At 40.9% G+C, this 21,495-nt stretch overlaps 1 protein-coding gene across 2 annotated transcripts; it reads right to left on the bottom strand.

The window, feature by feature from the left end:
• Nucleotides 1-3,654: 3,654 nt before the first annotated feature.
• Nucleotides 3,655-20,571, bottom strand: LOC139387579 (cullin-1-like). Of its 2 annotated transcripts, XM_071133911.1 has the most exons (23): nucleotides 20,344-20,539; nucleotides 19,422-19,475; nucleotides 17,953-18,310; nucleotides 17,588-17,765; nucleotides 15,609-15,776; nucleotides 15,455-15,505; nucleotides 15,256-15,346; nucleotides 14,976-15,139; nucleotides 14,670-14,832; nucleotides 8,391-8,521; nucleotides 8,142-8,249; nucleotides 7,917-8,023; nucleotides 7,650-7,698; nucleotides 7,283-7,414; nucleotides 6,947-7,064; nucleotides 6,652-6,728; nucleotides 6,419-6,550; nucleotides 6,115-6,207; nucleotides 5,396-5,443; nucleotides 5,189-5,271; nucleotides 4,938-5,043; nucleotides 4,605-4,718; nucleotides 3,655-4,378 (listed from the first exon to the last, which is right to left on the bottom strand). In XM_071133911.1, the coding sequence occupies exons 3-23, from the start codon at nucleotides 18,090-18,092 to the stop codon at nucleotides 4,298-4,300; spliced, it is 2,334 nt and encodes a 777-aa protein (XP_070990012.1). In that variant the 5' UTR covers nucleotides 18,093-18,310; nucleotides 19,422-19,475; nucleotides 20,344-20,539; the 3' UTR covers nucleotides 3,655-4,297. The 2 variants fall into 2 exon arrangements, with proteins under 2 accessions (XP_070990012.1, XP_070990011.1); XM_071133910.1 differs by lacking the exon at nucleotides 19,422-19,475 and having other exon boundaries at nucleotides 20,344-20,571.
• Nucleotides 20,572-21,495: the final 924 nt, after the last annotated feature.

The following is a 21,495-nucleotide window of genomic DNA, read 5'->3' as shown; positions in this document are numbered from 1 at the left end:
CTATGCTCTTATGGGAATGAGCTGAATGCCCCCTCTGACTTTAAATATTGTAGGGGGCTTGGGCTAATGCACATAAATGTGCGAAATCTGATTTAAAAATGGATACAATTGACATGGTTACAGGACTCATTCTGGTTCTCTCTGAAACATTGTTAAATGGTTCTGTATCTGATGAAGAGATTGAAGTAAATGATTCTAATGAATTTAGATGTGACAGATTACAGAAAGGGGAGGAGTGGCCATACATGTAAAAATCTAATTTGATGGCGTTCCAATCTTTAAATATCTCTGTTCGCAAGAAATTTGAGCTCCTGGTTGTAGATGTGTCCATAAACAACATTTTGGAAGACAGTAAATGCACTGAAGTGTACAAATTCCCTTCTTCCCTGCCTAAGAAAGTTCTGTCTGACTCTTATTTGAGAGAAATGGTGCTTTAATTGACCCTGGTCAGTCAATCGAGGGCTCTTCCTTCTGCCAGCCTCTAGCTGACTCAATGGTTAACCTGTCAACTTCCAGTGAATATTTGTTTTCATTTCTACAATTTACTATCTGTGATGTGCTAGATGCCTTGCTTAATGTGGATGTTAAAAAAAATCCACTGGGGCTGATACGCTTGATCCATTTTTGCTGCAGCTTTCTGCCCCCGATTGCTGAATCATTAACCCATATTTTTAACCTGACGATTATATCTGGTACTATCCCCAACATTTAGAAGGCGGCCCATGTACTCCATCTTCACGAAGGTGGTGACCCATGTGACCTAAATAATTATAACCCTATTTCTAAACTTTCTTGTCTAGCTAAAATATTATAATCCTTGATCAATTCTCAGCTAACCGCAGGGGTCGATTCTGTGTCCTGTACTTTTTACTGTTTACATTAACAATATCGGGAAAAAAAACTGTAATAGACACTTGCATGCCGATGATACTGTTGCGTATGCTATTGCCCCCATGGTTGACCAGGCTCTATCTGAACTTCAGTCTGCCTTCATTGTATTACAGAAAAACTTTATTGACCTGAAGTTAGTATTGAATTCAGGTAAAATTAAGTATATGTTGTTCTCTACAGCGTATAAAAATAACTTTGATTTAAGCATATGTACTTTAGATGGTATCCATGGTGTCCATTGATTGTGTCCCTACTTACAAATATCTGGGAATCTGGATAGATGATAGGCTGTCTTTTAAAAAACATATTGATGAGTTAGTTAAGAAGCTGATGTTAAAATGGGCTTCTTCTATAGAAATAGGTCCTGCCTCTCACTAAATAGTAGAAAACAGATTATTCAGTCTACGTTCCTATCGGTCCTAGACGATGGCGACTTCATCTATATGAATGCAGCTGCCACTTCATTAAACCGTTAGATGCAGGTTATCACAGCGCACTGCGCATTATTATGGGTGACAGTTTCAGTACTCATCACTGCATTCTCTAGCAGAAAGTTGGTTGGCCCTCTGATATCACATAGTTTGATACATTGCTATGTTTTCATTTATATAGCCCTTATACAAAAACTGCCACTGTAACTAACATCTTTATTAAACTTTAGACATAGGAATTACCACACCCGGTCTCAGGGATGGTTAATTCTGGAAATTCCTTTGGTCTCTACTGAGATAGGTAAATCAGCTTTTAGTTTTCTGGCACCTTATTTGGCAACAATGCAAAACATTATGTTTGGCGTAAAAGCAACACAGCTGAACACACTATCCCCACTGTCAAACATGGTGTTGGCAGCATCATGGTTTGGGCCTGCTTTTCTTCAGCAGGGACAGGGAAGATGGTTAAAAGTGATGGGAAGATGGATGGAGCCAAATACAGGACCATTCTGGAAGAAAACCTGATGGAGTCTGCAAAAGACCTGAGACTGGGACGGAGATTTGTCTTCCAACAAGACAATGATCCAAAACATAAAGCAAAATCTACAATGGAATGGTTCAAAAATAAACATTTCCAGGTGTTAGAATGGCCAAGTCAAAGTCCAGACCTGAATCCAATCGAGAATCTGTGGAAAGAACTGAAAACTGCTGTTCACAAATGCTCTCCATCCAACCTCACTGAGCTCGAGCTGTTTTGCAAGGAGGAATGGGAAAAAATTTCAGTCTCTCGATGTGCAAAACTGATAGAGACATACCCCAAGCGACTTACAGCTGTAATCGCAGCAAAAGGTGGCGCTACAAAGTATTAACTTAAGGGGGCTGAATAATTTTGAACGCCCAATTTTTCAGTTTTGATTTGTTAAAAAAGTTTGAAATATCCAATAAATGTCGTTCCACTTCATGATTGTGTCCCACTTGTTGTTGATTCTTCACAAAAAAATACAGTTTTATATCTTTATGTTTGAAGCCTGAAATGTGGCAAAAGGTCGCAAAGTTCAAGGGGGCCGAATACTTTCGCAAGGCACTGTACCTGGTAAAATAACGGATAAATAAATAAAAATACACTTCTGAGTGATTTCAGAGAGGCCCAACTCTGCAGAAAACCTGTCTTTATATAGAAGTTGTCTCGAGATGGCTATGCATATTCTTGGCATATGGCTAATAGCATAGCATCTCTCTCCATTACAAGCAGTTGATGTCAACAACCCTCATCAAATATTCAAAAAGGTTACAATAATGACATGTATCCACCAATCCAAAGAAAGGATAGGTGGGGGCTAGACAACTCGCTGTGGCTAACGACTCCCATTGTTAGGCCAGAGAGACATGTATCTTGTCAGTATATCCATAATCTTTGGTGATATTAAGCACGAGCACCACCACTGCACACACACACATATTTACTATGACAATAGAATAGCTATGTCAGCAAATTACTACTGTCTGAACAAACAGAAATCTGATTTGGTCACTTGCTGTTTGGATAGTTAGTATTCCAAAACAGGTTTGAAAATAAAAACTGATTTGAGCATTAAGACCTGTGTGAACAAGGCTTTAACGCCACCAAACAGTCATCCATATGTATGTTGAAATGGGTCTGCATTCATACAATAATTAAAAACGTAAAAAATAATAGCATTATGATAGGCTAATTTAAAATGTTTATTATTGAAATAGGCAAGAGAACCCCAAGATCCAATCTCATACATTTTCTGCCCGCATCCTGCCTACGATGTGAACGTTTTCAGTGATTTAGGCTGTGTTTAGACAGGCAGCTCAATTCTGATATTTTTTTTCTCTCAAAAATGTGTCTTTTGACAAATCAGAAAAAAAAGACCTGATGTGATTGGTCAAAATACCAATTAGTGGTAAAAAAAAATATCTGAATTGGGCTGCCTGTCTAAACACAGCCATTAAAGTACATTCTGATTAAAACTGATCATGGGAAAGTAGCAACCTTCGGTTCTAATACCCACACAATACATCTTGTTGACAAGCTTTACAGTTTACAAATGAATGGCAATGAACAGCTAAGTAGGTCATTCATGGATTGTAACATCAAGAAACCAGCAATGATCTATAATATCCAGGGCTGCGTTTAAACAGGCTGCACAGTTCTTATATTTTCCCCCTCTAATTGGTCTTTTGACCAATCACATTAGCTCTTTTTCACAACCAATTAGTGAACATTGTTTAGAATTGGGATGCGTGCGTAAACATCTCAGCCCAAAGTTCACATCAGCTTTGAAGGAATAAATACCATCAGAGGGAATACAGAAACCTTTAATTTTTATTGACCATACATTTAAAAAAAAAAGTGAACCACACTATACAAATGTTTTTCTGGTAGCTGGTAACAATGCAGATTACACTTCTAAGGGCCTTTTTCAAACACAGATCGCTTTCTGGAAGTGCAGCTAAAATTGCACTCATCTTTTTTTAAAACATACGTTCATAATTTGCTACTGCCACATAAAGCAGCAGTGTCTTAATAGCTTCTCATCTATTACGTCTTTTTGCTTCTTAAATGCAGATAGGCAGTAGCATGCAACCCTCGGTGTGAAGGGGTTTTGATAGTTTTTTTTGTATGTTATTAACTTTGCAAGATAAAAGTAAAGAGGTAAAGGTCTCTGTCGATATTTACATATCAAAATGTATCTGTCGATCCTGAGCAGTTCAGATGGGATCTTCAAACAAACACTGGGCGAGCAGCTATCCCATAATGTCAGAGTTTAAAGGGAAGTCCAGCTTTCGCAAACCACCTTGATGATGATTGACAACTTTTTTCTTCTTTTTCTCCTTCTGTGCTCACATTCCTGACAACATTGGCCAAATGTCAAAAGGAATGATGTTAATTACTCAAAAGACAACTTTAAAAAAAGAAAGGAGGGAGGGTGGAGAACAATGAAAAGGTTTTAAGCCAAGTAGCTGTAAGTGTCTTTCTCTCCGTCGACACGCTCCAGGTACTCCTTCTCGATCAGGATGTCGATACATTTCTGAAAGACAAAAACCATACATGACCATTACTAACATGGCACATGTTGCATACAGAAAGTGGTTTCCATAAACCTACAGGAGTATAGATTTGTTACATTTCTGAAAGACAAAAACAAGCACGTTCCTACCATGGCAGATGTTGCATTTACAGTATGTGGTTCCAAGAAATCCTCTGGGGTAAGGTACATTTCCATCTAACGTGGCCTAATTTACGGCATAATTTACCTTGATGACGGGAACTCTTGGTTTAAACCTGGATGACAGCTGATTCAGCACCTCTGCCAGGAGTTGCTGATGTTTTAGCACTTTGCGCATCTTCATGATTCTCACAATGGCAGCCTACAGCAGGGTAGAGAAAGAGAGGACACAGCAGGTTTAGACCAAAATGATCCTGGGTGAATATTCTAGACCAGAGAGGTTGTTTGTGCACGCTAGACAATAGACAGATTTTTGTGAGTGTGACTGAATGCTTGACAAGGTGAGTAATGTTGACAGTGGCAGCATGCAGTGTGAGTTAGATCAGGGGAAAAAAATAGAAGTGTGAGATGTACAATGTACCTGTATTAACAGTTTCCTGTCCTCCTCTATGTTCTTGTGAGTGGTTTCCTGCTCCTGCTTCTGCTCTGTCTTCATTGGCACGTTAATGTTCACCCGAAGTTTTTTGCTGTATAGATTCAAATCAAAATATATCAGCAACAGTTCATGGAATCTATTACAGTACAGTAACATCACAGCAATTTGGAATATCTGGTTCCACAACTTGCAGGTTTGTGACCTATATTGATTACATGGTGTGTGTAATGACTCACTTTTTGTATCCCAGGAAGAGTTTTATTAAGGTGTCTGGTTTGAACTCTACTTCATCCACATTTGCATTCTCATCCTCTAGGACCTAGACAACAGAACATTGCTTAGGTCAAAGTTGAAATCCACAGTGCAGAATAGTTAATTGATGGCTCTCCTAGCAACTAGAGTTCTTTGGTAGATTATCTGAAAATAAGAGGCATAAAACCTACCAGCAATTTAGACTTCAACAAGATTTGCAACACCTGCACCAAAATGTCCTGGTGAGAACAAAAACAAAACAAGCAACGTATAAGGCAGATAGTGGGCTGTTGCTTTCAGCTTATACACATAGTATACCAAACATTAGGAACACCTTCCTAATATTGTGTTGCACCCCCACCTCCCACTCTTTACCCACGGAACAGCCTTAAATTGGTTGGAGCATGGACTGTACAGGGTGTCGAAAGTGTTCCACAGGGATGCTGGGCCATGTTAAGTTGGCTGGATGTCCTTTGGGTGGTGGACCATTGTTGATACACACGGGAAACTGTTGAGCGTGAAAAACCCAGCAGCGTTGCAGTTCTTGACTCAAACCGGTGCGCCTGGCATCTACTACCATACGCCGTTCAAAGGCACTTAAATATTGTCTTGCCCATTCTCGCTATAAATGGCAGGCATACACAATCCAGGTCTCAATTGTCTTAAGGCTTAAAAAATCCTTCTTTAACACATCTCCTCCCCTTAATCTACAATCAGTGGATTTATCATCAATAAGGGATCATAGCTTTCACTTGGATTCACCTGGTCAGTCTGTCATGGAAAGAGCAGGTGTTATTAGTGTTTTGTATTCCCATCAGAGCATAAGGTGTTCCTTTGAAAGACCATCCATCAAAGAGAATAGACTCTCTGTCTGTAGCCAACTAGATGCCGTTGAGTTGTCAGTACTCACTATCTTGATCTGTGTGCTGTCTGCGAGCTGCTGCACTGTGTAGACGTCCTCAGCATTGTACTGCAATAGGATGGCCATCTGGAAGGTAGAAGCCTGGGAGGACAGGAGGAGCAACAGGAAATACGTCAAAACCATTCAATAGTAGAGGATACCATGACATCTCTGCTCCATGCATATTGTTGATTCATTATTTTTTTCTTGTTAAATAGTCAGCACACACCAGTATGTTTGTTCAACAGTGATGGTTGTGAGAGTCTGAGAGGAAATATTCATATTTATCTGATCAGACAACCCCTGTAATCACCTGCAGAGTGTATCTGTTCTTAAAGCAGTTGGTGACCAGCTCTCCTTTGGACAGGTGGTAGAGCCAGGTCAGCTTGCGCCCGCTGTGTCTGCTGGCGTAGAAGGCAGTGAACCTTTGGTAACTCCTCTCCAGCTGAATGAGGGTAGGAGAGAAGAAAAGAGAGAACAGTGAGTAAAACAGTGATCAATGTCAGTAAATTGGGTCACTGTGGAGGGGATCAGTTAGTCTCTCACCTCAGAGGGCAAGGCAAATGTACAGGACTGCTGGAAGGGCCAGGAACCAGAACTGAGGACCTGGATGCTGAAGTCCACTGAGACGCACACACACAGAAAACCGATCAACAATCTTCCTATAATAGTTATTTGTTTCGAAGTGATTTTTTAAACGTTTGGTTAGGAAAAACCAGGGCCCTACTAAATCAATCCAGGTTTCCGAGATTAAGAAACAAATTTCTGTCATCACATAATGAATCCCAGAATGGGGGACAAGGTACCACCGCATATCAGAGTCACAGACAGATATACTCACAGTCCAAAGGCTCAGAGTTGGTGAGGTGCTTTTTAAATTGTTCATTTAGGTCTTTGCTGACTCCGATGTCCTGGAACATGCGCTGGAGTTTGGAGGTGTACTCGAAGCCGCACGCTTGCTGTTGGGAAAGAGGGCAGGACATGCCATTAGGACAGATGATCCCAGGTAAAACACAGTCCAAAGACTGAGCAACCAGAGAATATCTAACAGATTTGTACAATAAACAAACTGCACAACTCTAGTTACCAATCACAATGTAATGTCAATATCACGTTGAAAATGCCAAATTAAAAACATGGTCATGAGGAGGTAAACAGATTTTTTGTGGTATAGTACCTTTAGTTTGGAGATCATACTGGCTTCAGCATCATCACTGGCGCTGTTCTGATGGACTAACCGCTTAGCCAGCATCTTGGCATAGAACTTCTGGAACACATCTTTGTCCTCTATGTACTTAAAGACCACCATCTAGGGAAGAGAACACATAACAGTTAGAGAGCTGTGAATAGAGACTACATCTCGTAAACCAACTCAAATGCAACGCCGGGCTGAAGGAGGGGGAGGAGATTGGGTCTACAATGGAAGGCAGCCAGTGCAGAAGCTCCACTTTTCATCCTGTCGACTACAGGCAACCAGATAATGTATAAAATGCAGTACCAGTGTGGCAGCTGAGAAAAAAGAAAAAAAAAGCAGTTCAACTCACCACTTGGTTTAGTGTGTCTTCTAGCTCTGCCTCCTCTGGGTTCTTTGAGCTGTGCAAAAAAAGAAAGAAAATAATTCAATTTAAAAATCAGACATCCTGCTCTTGTATGTTAGCAGTGTCTATTAAAACCACAAGAGTAGACGTCGTATTGACTCTAGTCAATGTGAACCATTTCAGAACAAATGTCCATAGCAATACTGGAGTGCTGGCTACTGGTCTCAGGTTCTGAGTTATACATTAAGTGAATGTGCCAGAGCAGAGGCACACCTCTTCTTCAGCAGAGAGTCACAGTATCTAGCCAGTAGCTCTGGGGATTTGCTGGATGACTGCACCATCTTGGTCACAGCATTGTTGTTTATGAAGCGTCCACAGGCCTGTGAAGACAAAAAATGGGTGTTCAAAGTTAACAAAAACAACAACAGTAAGTGTGTGTGTGTGTGACACCGTCTGAAAATGTCTAACACCACAAAATATAGTAAAATATGAACACACCTTGTCCAGAGCAGCAACAAAACCAGCATCGTTGTTGAACGCTGACATTACTAAAGCATTATACTTCTTGTGGACGTCTAAGATGGTCTGGACATACATTTTGGGATCCTGTGGTGAAATAAATGAAAACAAAGTCAAGGAACACTCAAGTGAACTGGAGAAAGGACTGTCTCAGATTATTCTAATAAAGATGTGAACCGGTAAAACCCAATGCGTACATTTAACTATTAAATCCATTGTAGTTCTTACATTGAGAGCTGCTTCTCCACACTTCTCTATAGCAGCAAGGCCCTGGTTGTATATGTGCGTCTCCAGGAGTTTCTTCAGCTCTCCCAATCCATCAGTGATCCGGGACACCAAATTGTACATCCGCCCAAGGTCTACAGACAGAGAATGGCGATGCATGTCACATACTCCAAACACTACACTGAAATTCTTACATACAAGCCCTTAACCAACAACGCAGTTCAAGAAAGAGTTAATGAAATATTGACAATTATTTATATAAATATATATAAAAATATATATATAAAAAAAAAAAAAAAAAAATATATATATATATATATATATATACATACACACAAATAAATATATATATGTGTATCAATCAAAGAGTAAAATACATTTACATAACAATAACAAGGCTATATATAGGGGGTAACGGTACTGAATCAATGTGCGGGGGTAATTTGTAAAGTGACTATTGATAGATAATAAAACAGTTAGTAGCAGCAGTGTAAAAACAAAGAGGGGGACGGGTCAATGTAAATAGTTCAGGTGGCCATTTGATTAGTTTAGTTGTTCAGCAGTCTTATGGCTTGGGGGTAGAAGATGTTAAGGAGCCTTTTGGTCCTAGATATGGTGCTCCGGTACTGCTTGCCGTGCAGTAGCAGAGATAACAGTCTAACTTGGGTGACTGAAGTCTTAAACAATTTTTTGGGCCTTCCTCTGACACCGCCTAATATACAGGTCCTGGATGTCAGGAAGCTCGGCCACAGTGATGTACTGGGCCGTATGCAACAGATCTGGATGCTCTCGATGGTGCAGCTGTAGAACATGAGGATCTGGGAACCCATGCCAAATCTTTTCAGTCTCCCGAGGGGGAATATGCATGGTTGTGCCCTCTTCACAGCTGTGTTGGTGTGTTTGGACCATGATAGTTTGTTGGTGATGTGGACACCAAGGATCTTGAAACTCTCAACCCGTTTCACTTCAGTCCCATCAATGAGAATGAGGGTCTGTTCGGCCCTCCTTTTTCTATAGTCCACGATCAGCTCCTTTGTCTTGCTCACATTGAGAGAGAGGTTGTTGTCCTGGCACCACACTGCCAGGTCGCTGACCTCCGCCCTATAGGCCGTCTCATCGTTGTCGGTGATCAAGCCTACCACTGTTGTGTTGTCAGCAAACTTAATGGTGTTGGAGTCATGCTTGGCCATGCAGTCGTGGGTGAACAGAGTACAGGAGGGGACTAAGCAAGCACCCCTGAGGGGCCTCAGTGTTGAGGATCAGCGTGGCAGATGTGTTGTTGCCTACCCTTACCACCTGGGGGGCAGCCAGTTAGGAAGTCCAGGATCCATTTGCAGAGGGAAGTGTTTAGTTCCAGGGTCTTAGCTTAGTGATGAGCTTTGTGGGCACTATGGTGTTAAATGCTGAGCTGTAGTCAATGAGCAGAAATCTCACATTGGTGTTCCTTTTGTCCAGGTGGGAAAGGGCAGTGTGGAGTGCGATTGAGATTGCGTCATCTGTGGATCGGTTAGGGCAGTATGCAAATTGGAGTGGGATTAGGGTTTCTGACATGATGGTGTTGATGTGAGCTATGACCAGCCTTTCAAAGCTACGCGGTAATAATTTTAGGCAGGTTACTTTCGCTTTCTTGGGCACAAGGACCATGGTGGTCTGTTTGAAACATGTAGGTATTACAGACTAGGCCAGGGAGAGGTTGAAAATGTCAGTGAAGACACTTGCCAGTTGGTCCACGCATGCTTTGAGTACACGTCCTGATAATCCGTCTGGCCCCACGGCTTTGTGAATGTTAACCTGTTTAAAGGTCTTGCTCACATCGGCTATGGAGAGCGTGATCACACAGTTGTCCGGAACATCTGGTGCGCTCATGCATGCTTCAGTAATTGCTTGCCTCAAAGCGAGTATAAAAAGGCATTTAGCTCATCTGGTAGGCTCACGTCACTGGGCAGCTCATGGCTGGGTTTCACTTTGTAGTAAGTAATAGTTTGAGACATGCCACATCCGACGAGCATCAAAGCCGGTGTAGTAGGATTCAATCTTAGTCCCGTATTGATGCTTTGCCAGTTTGATGGTTCATCTGAAGGCATAGCGGGATTGCTTATAAGCATCCGGCTTAGTGTCCCGCTCCTTGAAAGCGGCAGCTCTAGCCTTTAGCTCGGTGCGGATGTTGCATGTAATCTATGGCTTCTGGTTGGGAAATGTACGTACGGTCACTGTGGGGAGGACGTCATCGATGCAGTTATTGATGAAGCAGGTGACTGAGGTGGTATACTACTCAATGATGAATCCCAGAACATATTCCAGTCTGTGCTAGCAAAACAGTCCTGTAGTGTAGCATACGCGCCATCTGACCACTTCCGTATTGAGCGAGTCCCTGGGACTTCCTGCTTTAGTTTTTGCTTGTAAGCAGGAATCAGGAGGATGGAATTATGGTCAAATTTGCCAAATGGTTGGCGAGGGAAAGCTTTGTATGTGTCTCTCTGTATGGAGTAAAGGTGGTCTAGGTTAGTTTTTCCTCTGGTTGCAAATGTGACATGCTGGTAGAAATTAGGTAAAACTGATTTAAGTTAGCCTGCATTAAAGTCCCCGGCCACTAGCACTGCTTCTGGATGAGCATTTTCTTGTTTGCTTATGGCCTTATACAGCAGTTGAGTGTGGTCTTAGTGCCAGCATCGGTTTGTGGTGTAAATAGACAGTTACAAATTATACTTATGTGAACTCTCTTGGTCTACAGCTTATCATGAGGTATTCTACCTCGGGCGAGCATTACCTCGAGACTTTTTTAATATTAGACATCTTGCACCAGCAGTTATTGACAAATAAACACGACCCTCGTCATACCAGACATTGCTGCTCTGTTCTGCCGAAACACGGAGAAGCCAGCCAGCTCTATATTATCTGCATCATCATTCAGCAAATCTCGGTGAAACATAAGATACAGTTTTTAATGTCACATTGGTAGGATAGTCTTAATCGTAGATCGTTCAGTTTGTTTTCCAATGATTGCACGTTGGCCAATAATACAGAGAGTAGTTGTGGTTAGGGTTGCAAAGGGTTGGAAACTTTTCGGGAAATTTCTGGAATTTTTACAGAAATTTTCCATGGGAAGTTAAGCCAAGGAATTTGGGGAATTTTTCTTAAATTCATCCATTTTTTTTTAGCTTATAACAGCGAACCTTTGGCATATTTTGGTTAAACTATGGAATTGCAACCCTCTGCATGCACAGTGCACTCTTCCATTCACATGTACAGCTGATTCTCAAGATCTTGCACACTAATGAGATGCTATGGAGCCCACACTACTACACTGTTTGAGCCAAGGACCACATGCTTTATGGTAAGTTTTGAAACACAATACTGGGTGGGGTGAATTTATTTTATACGACATACATGATTTTTTGTTAACTAGTAAATAGTAGCCTACAGCAAAGTGTGTTTAAATAATTTCTAACTTGTTAACCATTTCTCCTAGTTAGTTCTTGCTACCATGTGGGTTTTAGCTTGCTTGAGCCTGCCAACTGAGGAAAGTTAATTCACCTGTTTCCATACGCGTTTCATTTTAAAACATTTATCTTACAAAGGAGTTGTTTAACTTCTTAAGGTATAGGGGGCATCATTTTCACTTTTGGATAAATAGCGTGCCCAATTTCAACTTCCTGCTACTCATGCCAAGAATATAAGATATGCATATTATTAGGAGATTTAGATATAAAACACTGACGTTTCTAAAACTGTTTGAATCATGTATGTGAGTATAACAGAACTTATGTAGCAGGCAAAACCACGAGGACTAACCATTTTTTTGAGGTCTTTGTCTGTTCAGTGAGTTCTCATTGGGAAACGATATTTCTTAGGCACTTGTTTGCAGTTCCTACCGCTTCCACTGGATGTCACCAGTCTTTGGAATTCGGTTGAGGTTATTCCTTTGTGCAACGAAGAAGTACGGCCATCTAGGAACTGGGTAACACTGTTGAGAGTTGCGCAAGACTTGAAAAGTAGCGTTGGTTTATTGTCTTCCTGTATTGAACACAGATAGAACTGTCTTCAATTTGATCGATTATTAACGTTTAAAAATACCTAAGTTGTATTACAAAAGTAGTTTGAAATGTTTTGGCAAAGTTTACAGGTAACTTTTGAGATATTTTGTAGTGACGTTGCGCAAATTGGAAGCTGTTTTTTTCTGGATCAAACGCACCAAATAAATCGACATTTTGGAGGATATATATGGACGGAATTAATCGAACAAAAGGACCAATTGTGATGTTAATGGAACATATTGGAGTGCCAACAAAAGAAGCTCGTCAAAGGTAAGGCATGATTTATATTTTATTTCTGCGTTGAAATATGCTACTCTCTTTGTTTACTGTTGTGCTATCATCAGATAATAGCTTCTTATGCTTTTGCCGAAAAGCCTTTTTAAAATCTGACATGTTGGCTGGATTCACAACGAGTGTAGCTTTAATTTAGTATCTTACGCTGCATTTTCCCTGGCTTTTGGCCAAGTGGGATGCTACCGTCCCCTATCCTAGAGAGGTTAAACTAACTATATTTACCTGTACATGGAATTGTATTTGTTTTTTTTTTACTCAATTTTTTCATAATCTTTATAGGAAAATGCCTCGGCACTATCTGATGTGTGGAGTCATTTCACTGCAGCTAATGTAGAAGGAAAAGCTGTGTACATTTGCAAAGACTGTGCCAAATCATTTGTGAAGAATGCCGAATCAAAGATGCCGAATCATCTGGCCAAGCGCATAAAGTTCCCTCAATGCTCACAACAAGAAACCCCTGACAAAAGTCCCTCTACTTCTATTCCAGGTAAAAATGATGAATCAGACACGTTATCGATAGCAACAGCTCATGGTCCTCCTGGAATCAGAAGTTTTTTTACTCAATGGAGGAACGTAGTCTGAGAAATGCTGATGAATGTCTTGCTCGAGCTGTGTATGCAATTGGTTCACCTCTGATGTTCACAGGTTTATGTATATTGGAAGAGAATTCTGAATGTTCCTCTCCCAGCATACCCCTCCGAACAAACATGCTTTATCTACTCATTGCTGGATGCAGAGTTCAAGTGAAGGTCAAGCAAATCATAGAGAAAGCAGACTGTATTGCAATCATCTCTGATGGGTGGACAAATGTTTGTGGGCAAGGAATTATTAACTACATAATCTCTACTACCTCATCCAGTATTCTACAAGTATTCTACACTGGTAGAGACCAGTGTGTCTGTTGTCCCTTGTGTCTGTGCTCTTGTAGAATACTGGATGAGGTAGTATAGATTATGTAGTTAATAATTCCTTGCCCACGAACATTCGTCCACCCATCAGAGAGGATTGCAAGTCATCAATGGCCCATCAGGAGCTGAAGGCAGTTATCAATGACCTTGGACCACAGCAGGTATTTGCACTGGTGACAGACAATGCTGCAAACATGAAGTCTGCTTGGTCTAAAGTGGAGGAGTCTTACTCTCACATCACACCCATTGGCTGTGCTGCTCATGCATTGAATCTGCTCCTTAAGGACATCATGGCACTGGAAAAAAAAGAAGTGCTTTTCAGCAGCAGGGACAGAGACTGATAAGGATAGAGGGAACAATGAATGGAGCCAAATACAGGCAAATCCGTGATGAGAACCTGCTTCAGAGGCATTTCACTGTACTTGTGCATGTGACATTAAAACTTGAAACCGTCCTTAGACTGGGGTGAAAATGTACTTTCCAACAGGACAATGACCCAAAGCAATGATTGAATGGCTTCAGAACAAGAATGTGAAAGTCCTTGAGCCAAAGCCCAGACTTAATTCCCATTGAAAATCGTCAGAAAGACTTGCTGTTCACCGCCACTCTCCATCTAACTTAACAGAGCTTGAGAAAATCTGCAAGGAAGAATGGGAGAAAACCCCCCAAATGCAGATGTGCAAAGCTAATACAGACATACCAAAGACTACTCAAACCTGTAATCACTACCAAAGGTGCTTCTACAAAGTACTGACTCAGTGGTGAAAATATGTATGTAAATGAGATCTGTATTTAATTTTCAATAAATTCTAAAAACATGTTTTCACTTTGTTATTATGGGGTATAGTGTGTAGATGGGTAATTTTTTTTATAGATTTTATAGATTTTGAATTCATGATGTAAGAAGAAAATGTGGAATAAATAAGTGGCTATGAATAATTTCTCAAGGCAAAGTATAAATGTACGAAAAGTACATAAAGCACAAATCTGGCAATAGCAAAAAGGCATGTCTGGCTGGCAATTGCCATTTGGACTCTCATCCATACCTTCATTTTTGTCAGCGTCCAGAAGGTTCTGGAACTCTGTGTGGAAGATCTCCAGGTGCTTCTCAATGAGCACCTGCTCACACTTGCGGGCCAGCTCGTCCTGCGTGCTCTCATGGAGGTACACCTGCACCCTCCGCTGCTCCTCCAACAGACGCGCCTCAGCCTGAGAGAGAGACAGAAGGAGAAAGAGAGCCGAGTGAGAGACCGAAAGAGATGGAGAAAGAGAGGGATTCTGTACATTTTTACACTAAACAAAAAGGCTACTGATACATCTATTTGGCTCAATATACTGGTTTCATAACCCACCTTTTTCATGTATTCAGTAACTGGATTTTGTTGCAGGAACTCTGTGCTCTCTCGTGTGTAAAAGCGCTCGGTGTCCGCCAAGAACTGAGTCTCGAAGTACTCTTTGTAGACTGACAACGTGGGGCCTTTGGCAAAGGCATCATCCTCATTGAGACCCAACTCAACTGAAAGACACACAACCTCCACTGTCAACCAACATAATTTCAGAACCTTGACATCACATCTCACAAAAGTTTCAAATTGGTTGAACAACACACCATTAAAATATGCCAGGACCTACCATAGGACTGGACGACTCCACTGATAAGCCTAGTGTTGATGGTCTCTCCGTTACGTTCCTTCTCAATGAGCTTCAATACAGCATTTGTGACCTTAGTTGGGAGGGGGGACACATTTAGGATCATACCTTCAACAAAATGTATCGTAATCAACTAAGACTGGGAATAACTTTTCCACAGCTAATCTGAGCAGATACTCACTTGTTTATTCAAAGGTCTGAAAAGGCATTCTCTCCATGTCACCAACGCGAGCTGAAAGGAGAGGAAAGGATGAGGCAATGCATACAATTGAGAAAACCATTTAAGAATATAAGATTTAGGTTAACAAAAAAACAAAAAAAAAGTTTTGTCTTACGGAGTAGATTTCATATATCCCTTTGCGCCCCTCGTCACACTCGCGGCGGACCCAGTGCCGGTTGAGGTAGGCACAGATACCATTCAGCACTTTGCTGGAGAATCTGTAGTCTTCCCACTGCTGAGTGTAGAACTTTAATACACTCTCATCCATCAGGTCTTCTCCGTCCTGCAGATGATGGGGACATGAGTGATATTTACAGTGGCAAGAAAAAGTATGTGAACCCTTTGGAATGACCTGATTTCTGCATAAATTTGACATAAAAATTCCCCTGATCTTCATCTAAGTCCCAACAATAGACAAGCACGGTGTGCTTAAAGTAATAACACACAAATTATTGTATTTTTCTTGTCTATATTGAATACATCATTTAAACATTCACAGTGTAGGTTGGAAAAAGTATGTGAACCCCTAGGCTAATGACATCTCGAAAAGCTAAATGGAGCGAGGAGTCAGTTAACCTGGAGTTCAATCAATGAAACAAGATTGGAGATGTTGGTTTGAGCTGCCCTGCCTCATAAAAACACTCAGAATATTTGAGTTCGCTATTCACAAGAAGCATTGCCCGATATGACCCATGCTTCAAACAAAAGAGATCTCAGAAGACCTAAGATGAATAATTGTTGCCTTGCATAAAGCTGGAAAGGGCTACAAAAGTATCTCTAAAAGTCAGTCCACGGTAAGACAAATTGTATAGAAATAGAGAAAGTTCAGCACTGTTGCTACTCTCCCTAGGAGTGGCCACCCTGCAAAGATGACTGCAAGAGCACAGCGCAGAACACTCAATGAAGTTAAGAAGAATCCTAGAGTGTCAGCTAAAGACTTACAGAAATCTCTGGAGGATGCTAACAGCTCTGTTGACAAGTCTACAATGCATAAAACACTAAACAAGAATGGTGTTCATTAGAGGACAGCATGGAAGAAGCCACTGCTGTCCAAAAGAAACATTGCTGTATAAGTCTGAAGTTCACAAAAGAGTACCTGGATGTTCCACAGCGCTACTGGCAAAAAAAATTCTGTGGACAGATGAAACTAAAGTTGTGTTGTTTGGAAGGAACACACAACACTATGTGTGGAGAAAGAAAGGCACAGCACACCAAAATCAAAACCTCATCCCAACTGTAAAGTATGGTGGAGGGAGCATCATGGTTTGGGGCTGCTTTGCTGCACTACGTAGAGTGACTCTCTCAGTATCTCTACACCTGGACAGCTTGCTATCATCAACATAAAAATGAATTCCCAAGTTTATCAAGACATTTTGCAGTAGAATGTTAGGCTATCTTTCCGCCAATTGAAGCTCAACAGGAGGTAGGTGATGCAACTGGACAACAACCCAAAAGAAAGAAGTAAATCAACAACATAATGGCTTGAACAGAAGAAAATACACCTTCTGGAGTGGCCCAGTCAGTCCTGACCTCAACCCGATTGAGATGCTGTGGCATGACCTCAAGAGAGTGGGTCACACCAGACATATGAAGAATATTGTGGAACTGAAACAGTTTTGTAAAGAGGAATGGTCCAAAATTCCTCCTGACCGTTGTGCAGGTCTGATCCGTAACTACAGAAAACTTTTGGTTGAGCTTATTGCAGCCAAAGGGTCAACCTGTTATTAAATCCAAGGGTTCGCATACTCTTTCCAAACTGCACTGTGAGTGTTTACACTGTGTGTTCAATAAAGACATGAACAATTATAATTGTTTGTGTGTTATTAGTTTAAGCAGACTGTGTTTGTCTATTGTTGTGACTTAGATGAAGATCAGATAATATTTTATGACCAATTTATGCAGAAATCCAAGTAATTCAAAAGGGTTCACATATCACTGTAGTTAGAGATAAGCATGCAAATGTGGTAGGACATTTGATATGCTTCCTTTTAACCTTTACTGGAAGGGCTAATGGAGAATTAACTAGCAGGCCAATTCATTTAATCGATTCATTGACCTCAGTCCATTTAAAAAAGGCACAGAACAGAGCATTACCTTGAGCAGGTTGGTCAGGTAGTTCTTGAGGAACTCCTTGAGTCTCTTGTAGAGCTCCAGGCCCACAAACTGGGCCCCTCCTGGGGTGGGGGCCTTTTTGGAGGGCTTGGATGGAGGGGGCCCTGCCCCACGGGCCTGATTGGACTGATGCACACTGGTACAGTAGTTATAAACATGTCTGGGTGGTGGGTAAAGGCAACAACATAAATGTAGAAACTTAAAATACTGACAATGGATTATCCCAAATATGCTTTAAACTGAGGAAAACCTGTTCTGGTGTCAGCCATAAAAACTGCCCTTAATAAAGAGACACACTTGGAAGCACAGTCAGAGAAGCCTGGGAGTGTATTTATGTGGAAGGATACGTGTACAGTTCCATATATCGTGATTTGGCCATGCTCTGTCTGGTGTACACCTGCTGTATTCCTGCTCGCAGGTCATCCCAGATCTGGTCCAGGCCAATCTGCTTGAGCCCATGAGGGTTCTGGCTTCTGTTGGATGACATTGTCTCTTTGCTTGTTGTTGCTCTCCTCTCAGATGCTCCGTGCCACGTCTTCTTTTATTGCTTGTAATGAAACCGTCAAGAGCTACTCCTCCATAAGGTGATAAAGAGAGAGGCCACAATGTAACACAGAGACAAGGTGGGGTCTTCTCTTTGGAGTGGCAGACGATCTTGGAAGACCCCCTTCAAGTAGCAATCAGGAGAGCATCCTGCCAAGAAACCTGCAAACAAACACAATGTAAGAAAGGAGAAAACATTGTATAAGTCACATAGCACAGGCCCTGAAGATTAAGAAAAAATATTGCATTGTAGAATGTTGTGATTGCAATAATTGATGTTGACATTCAATTGAAAAAGATCATTACCTGGCTAGAAAAAAAAACATGCAATAGGATCTAGCTCATCAATATTTGCACTTGAAACTGCGTCCATTGTAGACTACAGTACACAGCAAAATGATTGGAATAGTTCCCCTGCCATATAAAGCTAGTATCTGCTATCCAGGTGATAATGTATGACATATTGTTAGAGATTAGTCTACTGAGTGTTATATTGACTCCAGCCTCCCCTTGATCAAGACCCAACAGCTGGGCCTGAGATCTGACCTTCACTGGTCCTAAATACTGTAACTACATTCGTGTCAGTGAGTGTCTGCCCACCCCAGTGCAGCCTGGCTGGGGGAATACGGCTGACTGGATTTGGCTTTCCTTCAGGTGGAAACCTAAACCCTACTGCCCTCGGCTTCTGTTGTTAAACCTGTGCAGGGTAGGCAGGGCTGATTTCCGGCATGGAGCAGGAGATCATTCAAGTGATATTGAATAATACATTGAAGGTAGAGAAATCACAAATAAAAAAATATATAATTTAAGCGTAGACAAGAGCGCAGAATTATGATTTCAAGATGAGGCCAAACCTGACCTTATTTCATTACATGTTTATATGTAAATATGTTAACTTGGATTCTACTAAGTCTTAGAATACAACCATAGACATAAAATACACAAGGGGTACGCAACCCTGGTCCTGGAGCAGGCACTTCATGTTTTTGATTTAACTGATCTGGAAGACCAGGTGTTTTGAATGTAGGCAATCACTGAACTGATCATTTAGTTAAGTCTAGTGCCTAGTCGGGGGGGGGGAAAATCCTGCGACACTTCAGGAACAGGTTTGCCTACCCCTGATATAGGCTAACCAAAGTGGATATAATGATATCCTTGGATAATAAAGTAAAACATATCTTATGCGAATACTGCAAGTAATTGTGCATGAATGACAAACATGAGATGGTAAGATAAGTTTTGGGGCTAATTGTTAAATAATCAAGATAATTACCATTTCAGTCCAGGCCCAAGTATTCATCAATTTATCACAGGGACAGTGTTGTCTCTAACCAAGGCAAAAGATGCAGATTAAGCAGCAAACACACTGAAAAGAGGTAGCCTAACAGTGGGCAGCAAAGAGGAAGCTACAACGATAGGGACAGTATATTTTGCCAAAATGATTGCCACTGAGTTGGTGGCAAACAATCTTCGAGGGACTGTAATGCCTGGCTTGCAATCCGACATTACATACCTATTCTCTGTATATTGCTAGCTAGCTTTTATTTGCAAAACCTAATATTGATAACAACTAGTCCAAGGCAATATCTTGTACATTAAATATGAACTTTCTGGCAATGCTAGCTACTACACATGTAGTCTCCATGCACAAGCTTGCCAAGGAAGCTTCTGAACTTTACATTTGCTATCTAGCTTTGTCATGCCATGGCTAAACGTGAAATATTAACCTGGTTAGTGGTGCAGTGTAAGCAAACGTAGCAGTTAGCAATGTTTTTGACTAGCTGACATTAGCATTACATTTGCTAGGTGTACTGTTAGCTAGCTAGTAACTTAAACCAAATAGTCGATAATACAAACTGCAAATTTGGATTGGCAAACGTTATAACCAACTTAGCTAACATGGTATTAGCCAGTGAGCTATCAGGGTAACGTTAGCTAACTACCGTGAGAAATGAGGCCTGTTCAGGCGCAACGCTAGAGCTAACTTAAGCTACCTGACCACAGAAGCCAATTAACGTTACGGAAAAACAGCCAGGCAGTGTTCTCTGTATAAATACAACACACAATAGTCGTGTGTGTTCTGTTTTTGTATAACTAGCTAGCTAGAATAATATTCAAGTTCACTGGTGATTTGTCGTTATGCTTAGCTAGCCAGCCAGTTTAGCTACTGTACTAGCTAGCTGACGTTAGCTTACCATCGTGTAGTGCTCGTTCTTGGCTCCAAATTAAACAAAACAGTACCAATTAGAACCAAATATTACGTTTTTAATCTGAGTAAAGTATTGGAATACTCCTTTTCAAAGACACAACCCCGTTTCCCTCTAAATTATTTACTTTTCACTGCCACAACAATAGCTGCGGCAGTGCATAGAAATAACACTTTACAAATGTGTTTGCAGAAAGATGTCCCATGGAATTTGAGTGGAATTTAAAGTTCCGGACACGCACGGCTGATTATAATGGACATACTGTATGTTGTGCATGGAACAGCATGATTTGTGAGAAGGTCAAGGTTCTAATGAAAACTGATTGATAATCATGTATGCCACTGCAACAAACAATTTGTCGTTATATTCTGAAACATCCTACAATTAATGATATTAGTATTGGTTTTATGCAGGGCTGGCCCCAGCCAAAAGTGACTTTAGGGCCCCTCATTTTAGGAATTCAGTCAGGTCTTAACTTACTAGTGAGAGTAAGAATAGTATAATACACAAGGTGCAATTCTGACATTTGGTTGTGTATCAGCATTTTGTTGTTGTCAGTCACTCAATGAACCATGTCGGCTAACAATTTTCAGATTGGTAAATTAGTCTAGTCAGCAATCTAAATTTAGTAATCATAGCCAAATACACACTGGGCACATTGGTCACTCTCACTCAGATAATGTATTAACATGGTATAGGTCATGGCAAACTGTGTAGAATTGCAGGAAATTTGCCTTAGAACTGAAAAAAAAAACATATCCCCTCAATAGTAAAATAGCTAGAATTTTAGGAATTTGTATAAAATTGCAACATTTTCTAATGGCAAAATGTGTAGAATTGCAGAAAACTTGTTACTTTTAAAGCATGTTTTTCTCCACTGTCAAGAGGGGCCACTAAAATGTTTTACTGTGAGGTGGGGGCCCTCCCAACCAAATCTCACTTAGGGCCCCCAAAAGGCTAGGTCCAGTATAGTTTGACGGACCAGGCTAGTGTCTACCATAAATGTCAGGGAGAGGAAGGTTCTGATGGGGAGGCATCTGATGATAAAGCAACCACACTCTTTGTATGGCAAGGCTTGTTTAATGATTTATATTAAGACAAAAATCACATTACGTATGCAATCTCAAGCCTAACATACAA

Source organism: Oncorhynchus clarkii, chromosome 28, assembly GCF_045791955.1.
Source record: "Oncorhynchus clarkii lewisi isolate Uvic-CL-2024 chromosome 28, UVic_Ocla_1.0, whole genome shotgun sequence".
In the NCBI taxonomy this organism is placed as follows: domain Eukaryota; kingdom Metazoa; phylum Chordata; class Actinopteri; order Salmoniformes; family Salmonidae; genus Oncorhynchus; species Oncorhynchus clarkii.
Note: the sequence above shows the minus strand (reverse complement) of the source record. Positions and strands in the feature narration are given on the sequence as shown.